The sequence below is a fragment of the Mustelus asterias genome, chromosome 17 (genome assembly GCF_964213995.1).
Source record: "Mustelus asterias chromosome 17, sMusAst1.hap1.1, whole genome shotgun sequence".
Lineage (NCBI taxonomy): Eukaryota > Metazoa > Chordata > Chondrichthyes > Carcharhiniformes > Triakidae > Mustelus > Mustelus asterias.
In genome coordinates, this window is record NC_135817.1 from 50,535,380 (window position 1) to 50,555,699 (window position 20,320).

The following is a 20,320-nucleotide window of genomic DNA, read 5'->3' on the forward strand; positions in this document are numbered from 1 at the left end:
ACTATACGCATATTGACATTCCCCTTTTCAAAGAAACCAAAAATCTGTTGAGAAAGCATAGTAAGAAGCTTTTATTTAAAATGAGAACATAAGCTTTTTTGCAACTCATCTGTTTGCATTAAATGGTCAGCCCATAACCTCCCCTGGGAAATCAGTGAATAAAAGAATTGGAGATCAAAAAAGGAATAAAGTCCTTTTTAAAGTGAATTTTGTCAACAGGATGAGCATTTAGTGTGACTGGCAAAGAAACACATTGGAATTGTCACACTGATGCAGTCAGGGATCTCTTCTGAAGCTACAGTTAAGACTCATAAGAAGGATAACAGCAGACTAGTTCACTGCATCTGATTCATCCTATAATTAATTTAGGAGATTATACCGAAAATGGTGCAAAATTAGAATTCTACGTTTACGTTTTTAAAAGTATGCAAGGGGTTAAGTTTTATAAGATTGCAAATGTAATGTAAATTTTAAAGCAAAGTCTAATTATATCCAAGTATATGAATCAATTCTTTCCTACTCACAGCAGGTAATAAGGAATCAAAACATTGGAAGGGGAATTTATTCGATGTCTACTCAAACAAAATAGATCAGAGTGACAGCAATTTGTCAGAAATGAAACTAATAAACCGGTAATGCAGAATTAAAAAAAAATTCTTCAGACAATAGATGAAGTCATGGAGGAGTTAATGAAGAAATATGTGTTTGTACACATATCTCTTGCTGCACGCACCCTGTTGCTCATCAAGTGACATGGATCCAAGCTGTTTGTTTACCACAGAAGAAGGGGAATCTGAAACAAAAATTAGATTTAAACTTAAAAATTAAATTGCACTTTTGTGAATATCTTTCCCCAAGCAAAAAAAAAAAGCCATAAAGCTCCGAATACCTTTTCTTAAAAATAATAATTTTTGCCAAGGGTGAGATGACATAATTAATGTAAACTGGACCAACAAAATAATTTGTTTTCTCAGGAGGTAAAACACAATTTATTTCACAATGAGGGTTAAATCAATTTCACTTTGCAAATGATTCTACTGCTTGATCTTAAATAATATCTTTATAGAATCATAGAATCTACTGCTTGATCTTAAATAATATCTTTATAGAATCATAGATTCTACTGCTTGATCGTAAATAATATCTTTATAGAATCATAGAATCTTTATGATTGTGAATAGTCTGTATTTAACCTACTTACAGGTACAAACCTAAAATACAAGCTCAGCCAGAATATCTAAATGCACTACAATTAGCCTCAATGCCACAGAGGAGAGGGGAAGAAAATTGACTTTCTTTCCTGAATGATATTTAGTCTTTCCAGTGAAAAACGTGCCAATGAGGACAGGATTGTTGCTAACATTCAGCACCCAGGCTCACACATGAAGAATTGACATTTGACAGAGGCATTGGGAGGCAAAAGGATTGTTAAAAAGATTGGTTTCAAGAAGATTTCTAAAGGTGGTGAGAGGTAGAGGCTGAGAATTCAGAGGATTCCAGAGATTGAGATCGAGACAACTGAAGGTTCTACTACCATTAACATTGATTTGTCTTCCTCAGTAACCTCATATAATCCACCATCAGTTCTGTATTTTTGATATTTTTGTTTATAGACTCCAGTCGAAATTATCTAAACTCCTGATAATCATTTCCCATGAATTTTAGTTTATTTCCACTTTTTAAAAAATTGGACAAGTTGCTCAGCTGTACAGGGTGATTCACATGATTCTCTTTTATGTACTTTTTCTTCTAATAATAAAAATAGGTTAACTTCAGACTCTCAGGTCAAATGATCAATTTGGATATCAAGGTAAAATATCCACGTTGGTCACGGCTGATTTATATACTCTAGCTAGCTTAAAAACTCAGTGCTAACAGTTTTTGAAAAATTAACCAGATTCCCTTGTTGGAAAGAATTTTTCAACATTTGAAATGTATAATATTAGAACTCTGGCATGTGCACCAAGAGGAGCAGGGGTGTCCCCCCCCTCATTCCCTCCTGTAAACCTATCGCAATATACTCCCTTCAAACTTGCAATTAGCTAATCCAAGCTCTTGAAATCGCGATGATATCTTGCTATTGCACAATTTGAGCTCCATTTAACAACTGCACCAACTTCTCAATTTCTGGACACTAGCCCTAGTTGCCTACTTCAGGCATTTCCATCCGTCATCTGGCCTGGCGAAAAAACAAAACTAAAAAAAATTCCGGGTTTCCCAGCGACTGACATCTCTGTATGCTCAAGTAATGTTTTGGTTATTAAGGGCCAATGAGAAGAGATGGATCAACAATCTGTCACTAAAAATAAACTACAATTTGCTTGATAACATCCAATTCTGCAATCTAGCAGAATTGATCTGTAGTAAGGAACGAGCTTTAATAACAGCAATAGTAAATAATATGGGACTAAACTATGTCTGAAAATACCCGATATTTTGGCTGGGGCTTTTCAGCCATTCACGCTGGCAGGATCTTCCAGTCCTGCTGATGGCGCACCCCTGCCGCAGGTTTGCTGACAGCAAGGGATGCATTCAACAGGAAACCGTATTGACAACGGTGGGATCAGAAGATCCTGCTGCCAGCCAGTGACAGCTGCCTCCACGAAACACGCGGCGGGTTGCATGGAAAATCCCACCATTGTCAGCAAAAATGATCTTCAAGATTGAATTAATCTTTAAAAAAACTAAGACTGAGCAAAATTCTAAAACTGTTAGTTTCTCATAAACCCAGACACTGATGATATACCACAACTCTTTACAGTCCCTGTTAGATAAAATAGCTCTGTAAAATAACTGCTACCATCAGCTTTGGCTTTAAAAAAACTTTCAACCATTATGAAACTTCTATGTGCGTCCTGGTGTATGACCACAATTTCATTATTCCTAGAAAAGTTATTTTAGTTAAATGTATGTTTCAGATGCTTAAATTATTTGATACACGTTACACTCTATAGATAAAAAGACACTCTGGGCCTGTAAAATTATATTGCAATTTCATTTGCTCAGAATTTTCAACTATACTACAGCATTACAGACTGTCCAGGACTAATAATCCAAGGAGTGGGAGTTCAAATCCCTTCATGGAATTTTGTTAATTTGATTTCACTTAAAAATCAGAAAAGTAACCACAAAGCTTTCAATTTTGGTTAAAAACTAACTGATTCACTAATGTCCTTTGGGGAAGGAAAGCTGCAATCTTTCTGGACTATGCACAACTCCAGTCCCACACAAATGTTGTTCACTCTTAAACATCCTCTGAAGTAGCCTAGCAAGCTATTCAATTGTACAAGGGCAAATATGACAGGAAATAAATCATGGTCTTGCCTTGCCAGTGTTGCTTCCACATCAAGAATTAATTTTTAAGTAACAAAGAAATGTGTACAATCTGCAGGACTCAAATTAGCAAAACAATTTTAGCATGATTTCACGCTATAACCATAATTTGGGCAAACCAGTTTCATTTTACATCGATATTGCAGTTAGTGAAAATGAAGCCTAAATCCAGAGACAGGTTCTCCAATCTGTCAGTAGGCTGAAGTGGAGCAGATAGTTTTTGTTTTATAGGTAGTCTGAGTCTTAACACCCAACTTGTGTTCTATATATTTAGGGTCAATATGAAACTAACACTGTTTTTTCAGCATGTTAAACTTGCAGGCCAAGATTTTGTCTGCTTGCATAGTTGACAAACCACAATGTCCTTCCTGCCAACTCCAATTCATCTTCATGGGCAGAAAAATCACAGATTGATGCTCAAGCAGAAAATCCCAGCCATTATACGAATATGCTTCCAAAAACACCAAAGGTACTAATTTTGATCAACTCTGAATTGATCATTTAAATTGAATACACCATTGCACAACAGATAAAGCAAGTGAAATTGAAGCAAACCCAAAACAAGTCATGCTGGATTCACTCCAAATAAATTCCACAATTAATTCAAATTAAGACACTTTTTGATAGAGGGAGGAATTTTCCCAGGCTGTAAAGAAGCGTGTTTGGCGCAACAAAACTGCAGAAAATGACGTTGCGTCGAGACCCCGATTGGATTCTGCCTCCTTCTGGCTTTTCCAAGGGCGGGTTGGAAATGCAGCAGGAAGCACATGGAAGCACATGTAGCCAAAAGTCAATTAGGAATGATTCTGCACATGGATTCCCTTTCCAACATTGCAGGAGTTCCATACCGTATCTACAACACAGCAGGTAGGATAAGGCAAGTGCACAGGAAGAAGAAATTATTCAGTAAAACTGACAAGCTGTGAAATCTTTGAACAGTCATACTGAAGAGCTCCAGTCACATCCAGATTAGAGATAGCTATTCAAAGCATTCCGTCTGTCGGAGTGCGTTATCACTGCTCGTAAGTCAGTCACCTGCCCAGCATGTCACCCACCTTCTGTTGCACCACCACGTTGCCAGGGTTTTGAGGAGCACAGGAACTGCTTATGCAGTCTCAGGGTCAAGAGCTGGGGGCTTACCACTGCCAAAAACTTGAGCATCAGCAAGAGCAGCATCATCAGCTGCCATTTCTTTCGCCACATGCCCCTGCACTTGGCAAAGCAGATGGTCACCAAATCTAGCCAGAAGGAGGTGAGATCCCCAGCACATGTTCAATAGGCAAAGGACCAGCTTTCTCGACATGTCAGAGTATCAGAGCCTCTGGAGACTCAGGTTCCCATGACAGGTCACTGCATGTTCTTGGAACGTGACCATCTTCCCAGTGGACCAGATAGGTTTTCATTGTCACTGGCCGGCAAGATTGTCTGCTGCTGGAGGACCACACCCCAGCTTATCCACACTATACCTTTCTACCTCTGTGCTCTTTTGTCCTGAAAAAAGAGAAAGCAGAGAGGTGAGACTGCCTGTAATGGTTTGCGTGCAGAGAAGGAAAGAAAGCAATTTAAGGAGGATCAATGTGAAGACTGGGGTGTGAGAAAAATAGGCAGAGGGCAAGTGTGAGTGTTGGCTGCTCAGATGGGAATAAGAGGCACCTGCGCAGAGAGGAACGTGTGGAGCAACAAGGTGTGTTGACTATAAGTGTGCTGTGCAGGAGAATCCTGGGCAACTGAGTGGGGAGCTTGACACCTGAAAGTGGTATACCACTCACCTTTCCCATCCAGCTGAGCTCCTGGATTCGTTTGGTGCACTGCCTCCAGGTTGGAGAGAACACACTCAATTAATTACTTCCTCAACCACCTGCATCCACACCTGCTTTGTTGCAGAGGCAGCCCTGCTCCAATTCTTGGTAAAGTTCACCTTGCTGGATCTCCAGGTAAGAGCTAGAAATCCAGGGACAGCTTTCCCAGGTGTCCACTCTGTTCCTCCGAGTGCTGCAGCCTCAACAATTCAAGTGCTGCTGAGCTTTGTGGAAGCATGCCATAGTCCCTTTAAAACAGAAATCTTTCCTCTGACAAACTAACCACGTCATCCCATCTGTTCTCCTTAACTTACCCAGAAGCCTATGGCTGGGCTCTTATTTGGTTTGCCCCGTGAAAGAATGATGGGAAGGCCCGCTAATTGGGAGGTCAGTTTTTCAATCCAAAAATGGTCCTGCCATTGCACAAGAGACAAGGCTTCCTCCCATATTTCTCCATTCATTTCAAATACTGCAGACCACTTACAAACAGCATCTTGCGAATGTTGCATCCTGATTCTGCACACACCCTTTGGAATTCTGTGGTAAAGTTTACCAATTTCTGCAGATAAAAGGCGGACATTCAAGAAAAAGCTTCCCATAGTTTTTTCCTCACGTCCTGCCCTTTTGCAAACCACAAAACTAATTAATTGATTTCAAAAGTGACATGATGAGTTGTTCTCCAAGTAGTAGGCTATCCCTGAGGTGTTTGATATTGGGTGAGCTAAAAGAGTGTTTTTTTTATATAGTGAAGTAGTGAGAGACTAATCCTGTGCAGCTGGAGCACAGTAATGCCAAGACCCAGTAGAGTATAGAGGTTAGCAGATCAGGAGTTCAGCCTCACAAGGAGCAAATCTGAGACAGAATTGGTCCAAAATTAAATGAGAGAATTTGTCATTTAGAGTAACCACAAGCAATACCACAGCACTGTGGAATAAATAGTTGTGATGTGGAGATGCCGGCGTTGGACTGGGGTGAACACAGTAAGAATTTTAACAACAGCAGGTTAAAGTCCAACAGGTTTATTTGGTAGCAAATACCAGTCTGATTTCGCCCTAGCCGCCACCCTTAACCAGGCGGGCAGACCCGTGGCCTTTTTTTCACGACTCCTCCAGGGCCCCGAAACTCGACACTCCTCTGTCGAAAAGGAAGTCCAAGCCATAGTGGAAGCTGTATGGCACTGGCGCCACTATTTAGCTGGTAAACGGTTCACCTTACTCACAGACCAACGATCCGTTGCCTTCATGTTCAACGCAGCGGGGCAAAGTTAAGAACGACAAGAAATTACGGTGGAGGATCAAACTCTCCACCTACAATTACGATATCTTGTATTGGCCCGGGAAGCTCAATGAGCCACCTGACGCGTTGTCCCGTGGAACATGCGCCAGTGCACAGGTGGACCGGTTACAGGCTCTCCACAACGCCCTCTGGCACCCGGGGGTCACCAGGTTTTTCCACTTTATTAGAGCCCGAAACCTGCCCTACTCAGTCGAGGATGTCAGATCCGTAACTCGGAACTGCCAGGTCTGCGCGGAATGCAAGCCGCACTTCTACCGGCCAGACAGGGCACATCTCATAAAAGCCACCCGCCCCTTTGAATGCCTCAGCATCGACTTCAAAGGTCCCCTCCCCTCATCTGATCGCAACATATACTTCCTCAATGTCATTGACGAGTACTCACGTTTCCCCTTTGCAATTCCCTGCCCAGATATGTCCTCGGCCACAGTTATTAGGGCCCTGCGCAGCCTCTTCACTCTGTTTGGTTACCCCAGCTATATCCATAGCGACCGGGGATCCTCCTTCATGGGTGAGGAACTGCGACAGTACCTGCTCTCCAAAGGCATAGCCTCAAGTAGGACCACCAGTTACAACCCCCGGGGTAACGGACAGGTGAAGAGAGAACGCCACTGTCTGGAAGACCGTTTTACTAGCACTACGGTCTAAAGACCTTCCAGTCACCCGCTAGCAAGAGGTCCTACCGGAGGCACTACACTCCATTAGGTCCCTCCTTTGCACAGCAACCAATGCCACCCCCCACGAACGGATGTTCGTGTTCCCCAGGAAGTCTTCCTCCGGGACTTCACTACCATCGTGGCTGGCATACCCGGGCCCTGTCCTGCTTCGGAAGCATGCCAGGACCCGCAAGTCTGACCCCCTGGTCGAGAGAGTACAACTCCTCCACGACAACCCCCAGTATGCCTACGTGCAGTACCCCGACGGGCGGGAGGACACAGTATCTATCCGTGACCTAGCGCCCGCAGGTGACTCAGGGACCCCTGTAGCCCCCAACCCCCGACTTTGTCCCTACCATGTCAGAATCACTATGCACTCCTCTCGCCCCCGTGTACAGTTCACCTGAGCCCCAGGAGACGGCACCACGCACCCGAGGGGCGGATGAAAACACCAATGACAGCTACGTTCCGGCGCCCGCAATGACACCGCGACCTGAAACCACGTCGGAACCGGTACTACGGAGATCGCAGCGGAAGGGCAGGCCTCCGGATAGACTCAATCTGTAAATATTGTACATATTGTTCACTCCGCCTCACCCCCGATGGACTCTCTTTTTCAAACAGGGGGTGAATGTGGTAAACCACTTATCTGCTATCTGTTACCTGTATATGTGGCACATCCCTGTCGGTTCCGCCCAAGTCTCCTCCCCCTGGTCTGGGTATAAAGGCGGTGGCTCCTCCCCCCTTGCTCTCAGTTCAGACCAGATCACCGACAGGGATGGCTCCAAGTTCTTACCAAGAAAAGCCTATTTGTCTTGCTCACAACTAGTCTCGGCTCGATTGATAATGCATCAATTTTCCGAAAGCTAATGGTATTTGCTACCAAATAAACCTGTTGGACTTTAACCTGGTGTTGTTAAAACTCTTACTGTGAAAAAATAGTTGTGCAGGGATGGGGGAAATCAAGAAGATAAATTACCGAAAGAATGCCAGTTTAATATGGGATTATATTGGTGGTTCAAACTGGTATTTTAAAGCCCCACAGTCTTGAAATACCCTGATAATGATTAGCAGACAAATTAAACTGGAGGATTCAGTTATTTCTGGTGCCACTTATTAACATAGCAATAAAAAGATAATGCGTTTGATAAGGTGCCCCATGCAAGGCTCATTGACAAAGTGAAGGGGCATGGGATACAAGGGGGCATTGCTTTGTGGATTCAGAACTGGCTTGCCCACAGAAGGCAAAGAGTGGTTGTAGATGGGTCTTTTTCAGCATGGAGGTTGGTCACCAGTGGAGTGCCCCAGGGATCTGTTCTGGGACCCTTGCTCTTTGTGATTTTTATAAATGACCTGGATGAGGAAGTGGAAGGATGGGTTGGCAAGTTTGCTGATGACACAAAGGTTGGTGGGGTTGTGGATAGTGTAGAGGAATGTCAGCAGTTGCAACAAGACATAGATAAGATGCACGACTGGGCGGAGAAGTGGCAGATGGACTTCAACCCAGATAAGTGTGTGGTGGTTCATTTTGGCAGGTCGAATAGGATGAAAGAATATAATATTAAGGGTAAGATGCTTGGCAGTTGGAAGATCAGAAGGATCTTGGGGTCTGGACTCATAGGACGCTCAAGGCAGCGTCGCAGGTGGAGGCTGTGGTTAAGAAGGCGTATGGAATACTGGCCTTCATCAATAGAGGAATTGAGTTTAGAAATCGGGAGATAATGCTGCAGCTGTATAGGACCCTGGTCAGACCCCACCTGGAGTACTGTGCCCAGTTTTGGTCGCCTCATTACAGAGAGGGTGTGGAAGCCATAGAAAGGGTGCAGAGGAGATTTACAAGGATGTTGCCTGGATTAGGCGGCATGCCTTATGAGGATAGGTTGAGAGAGTTAGGTCTTTTCTCCTTGGAGAGGCGAAGGATGAGGGGTGATCTGATAGAGGTGTATAAGATGTTGAGAGGTATTGATAGAGTGGATTCTCAGAGGCTTTTACCCAGGGTTGTAATGGTCGCCACAAGAGGTCACAGGTTTAGGGTGCTGGGGAGTAGGTACAGAGGAGATGTTAGGGGTAAGTTTTTCACTCAGAGGGTGGTGGGTGCGTGGAATCGGCTGCCGGTAGTGGAGGCGTATTCGATAGGGTCTTTTAAGAGACTTTTGGATAAGTTCATGAAAGTTAGTAAGATAGAGGGTTATAGGCAAGCTAGTAGGTAGGGACATGTTCGGCGCAACTTGTGGACCAAAGGGCCTGTTTGTGCTGTAGCTTTTCTATGTTCTATAATAGACCAAAACATCTAGAAAGATGGAGGGCTTGAGATTCTTGGATAATAGGACCAACTTGGGAACAGAAGTGGCCTATATAGGATGGAGACTGACACCTGAACAAGGTTTGAACTAACGTCCCAGATAACTAGTTCATCTCCACCTCTTTCCAGGCACATTGCAATGGTGATGCAAGGGGTTGCTGTTTTAAAATGGCAAATGGCACAACGGTCCTTGCAATTACCTCATGTAGCACCATCTCCACTTCAAGAGATGGATCACAAAATCAATCTACTATTCCTTAGCTTTGAATGCTGGCTACCTCTTATGCTCCAATTGCACAACCTGATATCAGCAGCAAATTTTATTTTGCAGGTACCTGTTTTAAAAGTTATAAATGTACAGAAACTCCCAGGGCTGTATTTTATGTGAATATATCAGGCATGTATCCAGTATAATTAAGGGTCAATTAGGAACATTACCAAGCTAATTGACCTTGAAAATACACCGTCCATGCCGACAGCAGCCACTAAGGAATCCCTAGCACTGCCAGTTCTGATGGTGCTGCTAGCTGACGCGATTAGCTGGCAGCTCCTGAGAGCAAGACTTCCTTCCCATTGTCCATTTTTGAACCCACCCACAGTACGTCATTGTAAGCTGGTGTGGAGTTGGTTGGCTCCACACTGACTTTACTTCTGAGGGTGGGAGAAAGCTGTCTGCAGCCCCCACCCCCCCTCGTTTTATTCAGCCCCTGGTCTCTACCCACAGCCAAAGGTTTTCTGAAGAACAAAGCAGAATGAAGTGAAATATGGTGATCTGATGCCTTTCTTTTTCCCTGGCCCACATTCTCCAAAAGCCACCAACATATGTATGCATATAGGTCCAAGAGCCACAAACATTCTCTGGTGCCATCCTCAGGTAGCTATTCTTCACATGTGAGCTTGGATGGCAAATGTTAGGCCATTCGTTTGTAAGGGGCAACACAAACTGATAATATTCCATTCGACACATTTTCCAAAAAGCCTCATTGGATATCAAGGACATCCTCTGGTTGATTTCCCCTTTCCAATGTAGCCAATTACAGCCTCCCAGCTGAGTGCTCATCTCCAGCCCAGGGTAATGGAGGCCAATTGTAGCATCCCTATCAACACCCCAACTTAGATATACTAAGTATCATTCTTTTGATTTCAATTATTGAGCTCTTTATCAATCTAGCTAGTTAAATTTCCAATAACATTATGGACTCAAAGTTCATTGCAATTTTAATTGCTTACACTGCAAGGCATTTACCCAACTGCAAAATTTTGCTAATTGTTCTTTCAAGATTTTTAGTGAAATTTAAAGGCACAGATAAATTTTACATCAAATGTTCAACCATGCAAAATAAATGAAGGAACTTGTATTTATATAACAGCTTTCACATCTTCAGAATGTTTCCAAGCACTTAATGATGAGCTAATTTTGAAGTGCATCACTTGTTTTATAGACAAGCATAGTAACCAATTTGTACACAGCAAGGTCCCGTTAGCCAGCATTCAGGTGAAAAACCAGAGAACATCCGAACTTCTTGTTTTAAAAAGTACCATGTGAATTTTAACATCCATTAGGCAGAAAGAGCTTCAGAGAATGCTACATTTACTTCAATTCTGCACTGCATATCAGTTTAAATCACATACTAAAGTTCAGGAGGGGTTAAGTAATCATAGCAAGTATAATTTCAAAATTAATTGCAAATTTTCCTATATGCAGAAATAGTCTTGCATTGAAATTTTAGTTAACTCGCTAGAACAAAAGGCAGAATCATAAAATCCCTACAGTGCTGGAGGAGATCATTCGGCCCTTCAAGTCTGCATCGACCAAAATCCATCCAGGCCCTATTCCCATAAACCCATATATTTACCCTGCTAATCCCCCTGACACTAGGATCAATTTAGCATGGCCAATCAATCAAACCCGCACATCTTTTGACTGTCCTCTTAATTACATTAAATCACAGAAAAAGGATAGTCCAATGCCCTTCTCAATTTGGAACATCAACGCAGAACAGATAAGCAGGTATACTATTTATGACATCCTTGTTTCAGTGGTAGTCTCACCTGAATCAGAAGGTCGTGGGTTCAAGCCATATTCCAGAGATTTAAGTTCATAATCTCGGATAATACTTCAGTGCAAAACAGGCTGCTGTGCTTGCCTACTTTCAACTGTGACCATACTTCAAAAACAATTAATAGCTTGTAAAGAATTTTGGGATGTTTGAAGGAATATTAGGCATCATAGAAATGCAAGCTCCTTATTTCTATCCACTTGCAGGGCAAACTAAAAAAACACAAGTTTGTGCAGTAGCTATTGGTAAGTCACATACTAACTCACTTAGCAAAACAAGCCTATTGGCCCAAGGGGGTCAGATGGATGTTCAACAGCAGCCAAAGAATTGTCTCAACTAAAGCAATTACAATGGAGCAAGAACATTAACTCAGCAACTTGGACAGCCTTCGTAGATGTGGTGCAGCCACATTTGTGCAGGTTTCTATTACAGATTATTATTTTGTGCCAGAACTATATCACTGTGGAGTCAATTTTAGTTTGTCTGGCTGGCTAGGGGAGTTAAAATGGAGCAGGGGACTTGATTCTCTTTTTCCCATACTGATCTGCTGTTTTAATCTAAAGTCTGAACAAGAGAGTGGTGGCAAGTTCCCATTGAGGTAAATCCTACTGGGAACAGCAGACAGGAGTTATAAGATGTCTGGCAGGTATATATTTTAATTTTTTTCCAGTTTCCTTTTGGGTCAGGGGTAGCATGAGTGTTCTCCTCTCCAGGATCCACTTTGAGGGTTCTCTGCTCCAGGCTGACAACCTAACTTGGAAATTCCCTCCATGTATCTTGTGCCAATGACTGTCCTTTGACCCTTTACCTCCTTTGACTCTTTACCTCCTTTGACTCAATTTTAATGGCAGGACAGCTGTTTCCTGGCAATTTGTGGCCACTGAGGGAGTTGGCAAGTGACATGTTAATGAGGGCCAGCCGCTAAAGACAGCTGAACCTTCCTGTCATCAGCCCTGGACTGGTTTGAGTGTTCACTTTGCAGCATTCCCAAATAGCCTTTAAAATAAAGCTCTCTGTTTAAATTCTGCACATAAAATAGCATAATCATCCATCATCCCAGAGAGGAATTCAAAGGAACTCTAACTTAATACATTTCAATTCACCTTAATTCTTCACAGTGGACTAATTTTTGTGAAAATATTTCACTACAGCATTCAAACATTCAATTTCTTTATCACTGTATTCATGCTATAGACTATGCATGAATACAGGAGAGTAGACTAAGCACAAGAACCCACATAGTTTGTATAAAGCTAGAATCTTTGCACAGTAAAATACCTCATGTTGCAATTTACACCAAATTATGCTCCATTAATGACAATTCCAGCAGAAAAACCATAACCTCCCACCAAAAACACTTCATCCTTCTATATGCCACCACTCCAAAATGCTGATTCAATTCATTCTCAATAGTTACGAGGAGGAAGACACCAATATCTAACAGTTCAAAATGTTTTTAAAAATCACAGAAAAATTCTTTTCTACTTAGAGCTAGACTGTATGGATTATTTTTGCCTTACCACAATGTTCAAAGATATAGAAATTTGAGTTTACTTGCAAACATAACACATGCACATTTTAAGTGTTTAAAAATGTTACATGTTCGTGCACCCAATGACTTCTATGGAAATTTCTGGGCTTGCCCAATTTTTCTTAAATATTTAAGAAGCTCAGCACATTAAATGGCAATTCTACAGAACTAACTTTATTAACTTATATGCATGGAGCAAAATAATGAATTAAATGGAAAAATCATCTAGTTTCTAGGATAGATTTTAAAGCAAACAGCAACCTGAAGTATTAGGATGTAGTGAGGAGCCTTCATGGGTGAAATGGTCAGAGGCAGGCTGTGATGAAGACTTCTTTGCCAGATCTTGCTGTTTCTGTTGTTCAGCCTTCAAAAGTCTCAGTTGCTGTAGACGTTTACTGACTAAACTTACCCCAGATGGTCGACTGGACTGAGCTCTTAATTCTGACACAGACAGAAACAGTTAATGACAGAAGCAAAAGGAAAGTCAGATGCAAGCAAAAGTCAAACAAAAAAAAAGGGGAAAAAAATCATTGGTATTTAAACATTTATAATCAAAAGACAAAAGATCAGAAAGAATACCAGTGTTCCCTCAAAGGTGAATCGTATTTGAATCTTGAGTCTAAGTGATGCTGTATGATCTAGGAAAACTGCAACTTGCTTACTGTTGAGAACTGGAAATTGGACAGCATGACCTTACATAAACTAGACATAAATAAGTATCGTGCCAGACAATGCACTAATCAGATTTTAGAGAGTGTCTGATATGAAGTTAATGAATCGTACTCAAGGAAGAGTTCAATCAAACATGGTTACATTCACCAATATTGAATTTAACTATTTAAAAACATAAGGCACTCACTATGTCTTCTGACAACAACCAGCACTACCACACCATCAACTCTCTAATTTCACATCTGCCTTTTTATTTGATGTTACTTGTTTGATATCCAGTATTGGATAAGCAGAAATTTCTTCCTACCAAGTATTGTAAAGACCAAAGGTACATTATTCGGTCTCTGCCATGAGCTCTGTTTCCTAGTTACTGACTCCATCTCTCTGGTCACTGGCTGAGGCTGAACCAGACAGCTCACAAGCATAGTGTGCTGTCTGACCCAGAGATGAGTCTCCAATCCCACATCCACTCCATAACCAAGACCAGCTAGTTCCTACTTCTGTATTGCCAGATCTTGCCCAGCTTCAGCTCATTTACACCCGAAACTCACATCGATAGCTTTGTAACCTCCAGGCTTAACTATTCCAATGATCTCTTGATCAGCATCCTACCTTCTGTAAACTTGAGCTCATCCAAAACTCTGTCACCTGTATCCTATCTCACATTAGATGCTGTTCACACATCTTACCAGTGCTCACTGACGTACACTGGCTCCAGGACTGGTAACACATTCATTTAATAATGTTCAGCTTCGTTTTTAAATCCTCCATAGCCTTATCTCTGTAATCTCCTGCCTTAAAAACCTCCAAGATTTTCATTGCTCCTCCAATTCTGGCCTCTTAAGCAATACCAATTTTTAATCTCTTTATTATTGGCGACCATACCTTCAGTTGCCTCATCCCTAAACGCCAGAAATTCATCCCTAAACCTCGTGGTCTTTAAAACATTCCTTAACATCTAGCACTTTAAACAAAGCTTTGTTGCCTATCCAAGTATCCTTATGTAGCTGAGTGTCAATATTTGTTCGGTAAAACTCCAGTGAAGTGCCTTGGGATGTTCCACCACATTAAAAATGCTGTATAAATGCAAGCTGTCATTTTTGTTGTTAACCTCCCACCCAGAGCCAAAAAAGGACATCTCAAACGGCATATATATTTTAAAAAATCTCGCATGGACATATCTCAGAGCCTTTCCTCAGGAAAGCTGCTTTGACGAATCATATGGATCCTCATCAAAGGAGAAAAGGGTCATAGGAATGAGTAGACTATTCAGCTCCTTGAGCTTGTTCTGTCATTCCAATAGAACATAGCTGATATGTATTCCAGCTTCGCTTAAACAGCCTTATTCCACAACCTTGACTTAAATCTTTGGAGTTCAGTCTTTAAAATTTTAATTGACCCAGCAGCAACAATCTGCAAAGGGCTGGGCATAGGATAAAGGAAGTTTGGAGATTTGGGAGATAGTCACCATAACAAAGTTGGATTTAATATCAACACGCAAAAATTGGTCCTGCAGTTGATAGAGAGGAAGACAGTTGATGACTCCAGAATTATATCAATTGTTTGGTTGAGTTGGCAGAGAAGCAACAAATGGAATTCAATCTGGAACAGTGTGAAATAATGCATTTGGGGAGGGCAAACAAAGCAAGCGATACTCAGTAAATGGGAAGATACTGGTAGGGGTTGAGGAAGTGAGAGACCTTGGAATGCATGTTCCCAGGTCTTTCAGAAAGTGTTTGACAAAGTCCTCGCATAAGAGATTATCATGCAAGATTAAAACACAAGGGATTGGAGGAAGTATATTGAGATGGATAGAAAACTGGTTGGCAGAGAGGGAACAAGGAGTAAGAATTAATGGGTCCTTTTCAAATTGGCAGGCAGTAACTAGTGGGGTGCCACAGGGATCGGTGCTGGGACCCCAGCTATTCACAATATATATTAATGATTTGAATGAGGGAACAAAATGTAACATCTCAAAGTTTGCAGATGATACCAAGTTGAGTGGGAGGGTGAATTGTGACGAGGATGCAGAGATCCTTCAGCATGATCTGAACAGGTTGGGTGAGTGGGCAAATCAATGACAGATGCAGAATACTTTGGATAAATGTGAGGTTATTCACTTTGGAAGCAAAAGCAAGAAGGTAGATTCCTACCTAAATGGCTGTAAATTGGGAGGGGGGGGGGGGGGGGGAAAGAGAGTGTGTGTAGCAGGACCTGGGTGTCCTTGTGCACCATTCGCTGAAGGTAAGCATGCAGATGCAGGAGGCAGTTAAGGCGGCAAATGATATGTTGGCCTTCATTGCCAGAGGTTGCTACCAAATAAACCTGTTGGACTTTAACCTGGTGTTGTTAAACTTCTTACTGTTGCTGCAATTATACAGGGCTTTGGCGAGGCCACACCTAGAATAGTGTGTGCAGTTTAGGTCTCCTTTTCTGAGGAAGGATGTTCTTGCTCTTGAGGGAGTGCAGCGAAGGTTTACGAAGATGATTCCGAGGATGGCGGGACTGATGTATGAGGAGAGATTGAGCAGGTTAGGATTGTTTTCGCTGGAGTTCAGACGAATGAGGAGGGATTTCATAGAGACTTATAAAAGTCTAACAGGACTAGGCAGAGTAGATGCAGTGAGGATATTCCCGATGGTGGGGGAGTCCAGAATCAGGGGTCACAGTTTGAGAGTTAAGGGTAGACCATTTAGGATGAAGGTGAGGAGACATTTCTTCATCCAAAGAATGGTGAGCCTGTGGAATTCATTATCACAGGAAGTAGTTGATGCCAAAACATTGAATGTATTCAAGGGGCGGCTAGATATAGCACTTGGGGCGAATGGGATCACAGGTTATGGGGAGAAAGCAGGGTTAGGCTATTGAGTTAGACGATCAGCCATGATCGTAATGAATGGCAGAGCAGGCTCGAAGGACCAAATGGCCTCCTCCTGTTCCTATCTTCTATGTTTCTATGTTTGAAAGTGTCAGGATAGGTGGACAAGATAGTCAAGAAAGCATATGGAATGCTTTCCTTCAATGGGCAAGGTATTGAATACAAAAGCAGGGAGATAATAATAGAACTGTATAAAATGCTGTTTCGGCCAACTGGAATTGTGTGCGCAGTTCTAGTCGCCACATTGCAGAAAGGACATAATTGCTCAGGAGACAGTGCAGAGGAATTTTACAAAAATGTTACCAGGGCTTGAAAACTGCAGCTATAAAAGGAAAGATTGGATAGGCTACGGTTGTTTTCCTTAGAACAAAGGAAGCTGAGGGCTGACTTAATTGAACAAAGAACAAAGAAAATTACAGCACAGGAACAGCCCTTCGGCCCTCCAACAAGCCCTTCAGCACCGACAATGCTGCCCGACTGAACTAAAACCCCCTACCCTTCCGGGGACCATATCCCTCTATTCATGTATTTGTCCAGACGCCCCTTAAAACTATCGTATCTGCTTCCACTACCTCCCCCGGCAGCGAGTTCCAGGCACCCACCACCCTCTGTGTAAAAAAACTTGCCTCGTACATCTCCTTTAAACCTTGCCCCTCACACATTAAAACTATGCCCCCTAGTAATTGACTCTTCCACCCTGGGAAAAAGCTTCTGACTATCCACTCTGTCCATGCCCCTCGTAATCTTGTAGACTTCTATCAGGTCGCCCCTCAACCTCTGCCGTTCCAGTGAGAACAAACCAAGTTTCTCCAAACTCTCCTCATAGCTAATGTTCTCCATGCCAGGCAACATCCTGGTAAATCTTTTTTGTACACTCTTCAAAGCCTCCACATCCTTCTGTGAGTGTGGTGACCAGAATTAAACACTATATTCCAAGTGCGGCCTAACTAAGGTTCTACAAAGCTGCAACATGACTTGCCAATTTTTAAACTCAATGCCCCGGCCGATGAAGGCAAGCATGCTGTATGCCTTCTTGAGTACCTTCTCCACCTGCGTTGCCACTTTCAGTGACCTTGTACCTGTACACCCAGATCCCTCTGCCTATCAATACTCTTAAAGATTCTGCCATTTACTGTATATTTCCTATATTTATTAGACCTTCCAAAATGCATTACCCCACATTTGTCCAGATTAAACTCCATCTGCCATCCCCCCGCCCAAGTCTCCAACTCTATATCCCGCTGTATCCTCTGATGGTCCTCATCGCTATCCGCAAATCCACCAACCTTTGTGTCATCCGCAAACTTACTAATCAAACCAGTTAAATTTTCTTCCAAATCATTTATATATATTACGAACAGCAAAGGTTCCAGCACTGATCCCTGAGGAACACCACTTGTCACAGCCCTCCATTCAGAAACACACCCTTCCACTGCTACCCTCTGTCTTCTATGGCCGAGCCAGTTCTGTATCCACCTTGCCAGCTCACCTCTGATCCCATGCGACTTCACCTTCTGCACCAGTCTGCCATGAGATATACAAAATTATAAAGGGCCTAGACAGGGTAGATAGGAAAGACTTGACTCCCCTAGCTGAAGGTTAAGTAAGCAAGGGTTATAGATTTAAGATGATTGATAGAAGGATCAGAGGCGACATAAGGAAAAACCTTTTTACCCAAAGGAAGCTTGACTTCACTGGCCAAGTTGGTGGAAAAGGACAAAATGCTCAGCTCACTTAAAAAAGGTATCTGGATCTGCATCTGAAGTGCTATAACCTGCAAGACTATGGACTAGGTGCTGGAAAATGGGATTAAAACAAGCAGCTAGTTTCTCTTTTTAGTCGTTGTGCCAAACATTATCTTTTCAAAATTTGCTTATTGGCTGCTTGAAGAAATGTGGCCCCCAGGTCCATGCATAAAAGTTGGACATGCCTGTTCTACACTATGCAGATGCTGATAGTCTGTCTTTTATACTAGTTAATTTGTCGACAAATATTGTTGCAGAAAATTTGAAGAGGATATATATAAAACCAACTTTCTGTGCTCAATTGACTGTAGGTGCATTAGACAGCATACGGAGTCAGGCATTTTGCACAGTCATGCCTGTTGTACTTGTTGTAGAGCCATTCACTAATTCAGCACAAGAGGTACTAGGTCATCCCCATGCGCAGAGGCTGTTATTGACAGCCATCCTACATTATTTCCTCTTCTCACAATGTATTGAGAAGTACACCATTAGGAATAGAAAACATCCATCATACACTGTACAAAAGAAGAAACACGAGGATAAACACAGCAAACATGCACACACCACATATTGTTATGATTGAGCCTACCTACTTAGATGACATACTTTATATAATTCAGATAGACAATGCCAACAATAATCTTAATCAGAGAAAAAGATGATCTATGGCCTGTCTGTTATTCAACAAAAGCAAATGAAATGAAATCCAAACTAACAGAAGGTAGCAAAGAATAAGGAAGCTTTAAAGAAAGGTTATTTTAGTTAAATTAAAGAAACAAAAATAAAATCAACATAGCTCAGCCCACAAGGGTTCCCATTTTGCACTCACAAAAAAGTAAAAATGTTGTTGCTTTCAGTTTAGTAATATGTTTCAGCATTCTCATTGAACAAATGGATGGGGTACCATACTAAAGAAGCACATATGTGAACTGGATTACAGCATACAATAATACATGCAAGGATTTTCTTCAATGAAAATTATTCAATTTATACATAACATAGGGTGAAAAACAGTTGACATTAAAAATGGCTGACACTTTATCTAGCTTTACAAATAGTAGCCTTTTGAAACTACCTTCACAAAAATCTTTTGCATGTTTAAATGATTACACTAATATCATGAACCCAATAAATCCTCTATGTGACTTGGTATATTATAGAAAAGATTCATGTTTTATACAACTATTAGTTTGTCCAAAAATGATTTGTATCACAGTCACCAGAAATCTGTCAACAAGCCTTTTAGCTTCAACAGGAAGGAAAGGACGAGGAGAAATATTCTGTAAAATTCAGTCTGTTGAAAAATACTGAATTTAAATACAGAAAAGCAATTGCATTACTCTCAATTTCCCATTCTATTTCTGTTGATTATAGCAAAGAAAAATTGGCATTTTCAATTAATTTTCCAAAATTTGCTTTGCAATTTTTTGGTCGTATCTACCATGGAATGCCTACTGTGCAGAAAGAGGCCATTTGGCCCATCGAGTCTGCACCAACTCTCTGAAAGAGCACCCCAACCAAGGCCTGCCTCTGCCCTACCCCCTTAACTGTGCGCATTTACTATGGCTAATCCACCTAACCTACACATCTTTGGTCTCGAAGGGGCAATTTAGCATGGCCAATCCACCTAACCTGCACATCTTTGGACTTTGAATACATTTGAAAATATACTGGATATTAAGCATGAAGTCACAAATAAATTGTTCCATCATTTACTGGGTATGCTGGAGTAATGTATCCAATTTATAAATCACATATCTATTGTAATACTATTTGCAAACCACTATAGATTATCAATGCAGAATTTCAATATTCATAACAGTCCGAACAAGTAATTTCAAAATAGCTGCTTTTTTAAAATGACCCCATGCCTATAGCTTTCAGAACAAACAGGCCGGCATGCTTGCTATCAACTTGCGCCATTCCTCTTCACTTTGAGGTGTGCCACAGAGGAGATAGTTATTCACAAGTCTTAAAGGATACAAACATGAATCAATGCTCTTGAAAAATTAAGACATCTTCATTTTCACAAGTTTTGGCTTTTGATTTTT

The 20,320-nt window shown here is 41.7% G+C and overlaps 1 protein-coding gene across 7 annotated transcripts in view; it reads right to left on the reverse strand.

The window, feature by feature from the left end:
* dcaf6 (ddb1 and cul4 associated factor 6) overlaps window positions 1-20,320 on the reverse strand; it is a 137,477-nt gene that overhangs the window by 63,592 nt on the left and 53,565 nt on the right. For 3 of the 7 annotated variants that reach the window (XR_013499906.1, XM_078232632.1, XM_078232635.1), the window contains exons 11-12: window positions 13,236-13,415; window positions 734-793 (exon numbers count right to left, since the gene is read on the reverse strand). The exons of 2 other annotated variants lie outside the window; for them this stretch is intronic. Coding sequence is in view for 3 of the 5 variants with exons in the window: in XM_078232632.1 (XP_078088758.1) it covers window positions 734-793; window positions 13,236-13,415 (240 nt within the window). In the remaining 2 variants the exon portion in view is untranslated. The remainder of the gene's footprint in view (window positions 1-733; window positions 794-13,235; window positions 13,416-20,320) is intronic. 2 more of the 7 variants (XR_013499907.1, XM_078232633.1) reach the window with 1 other exon arrangement.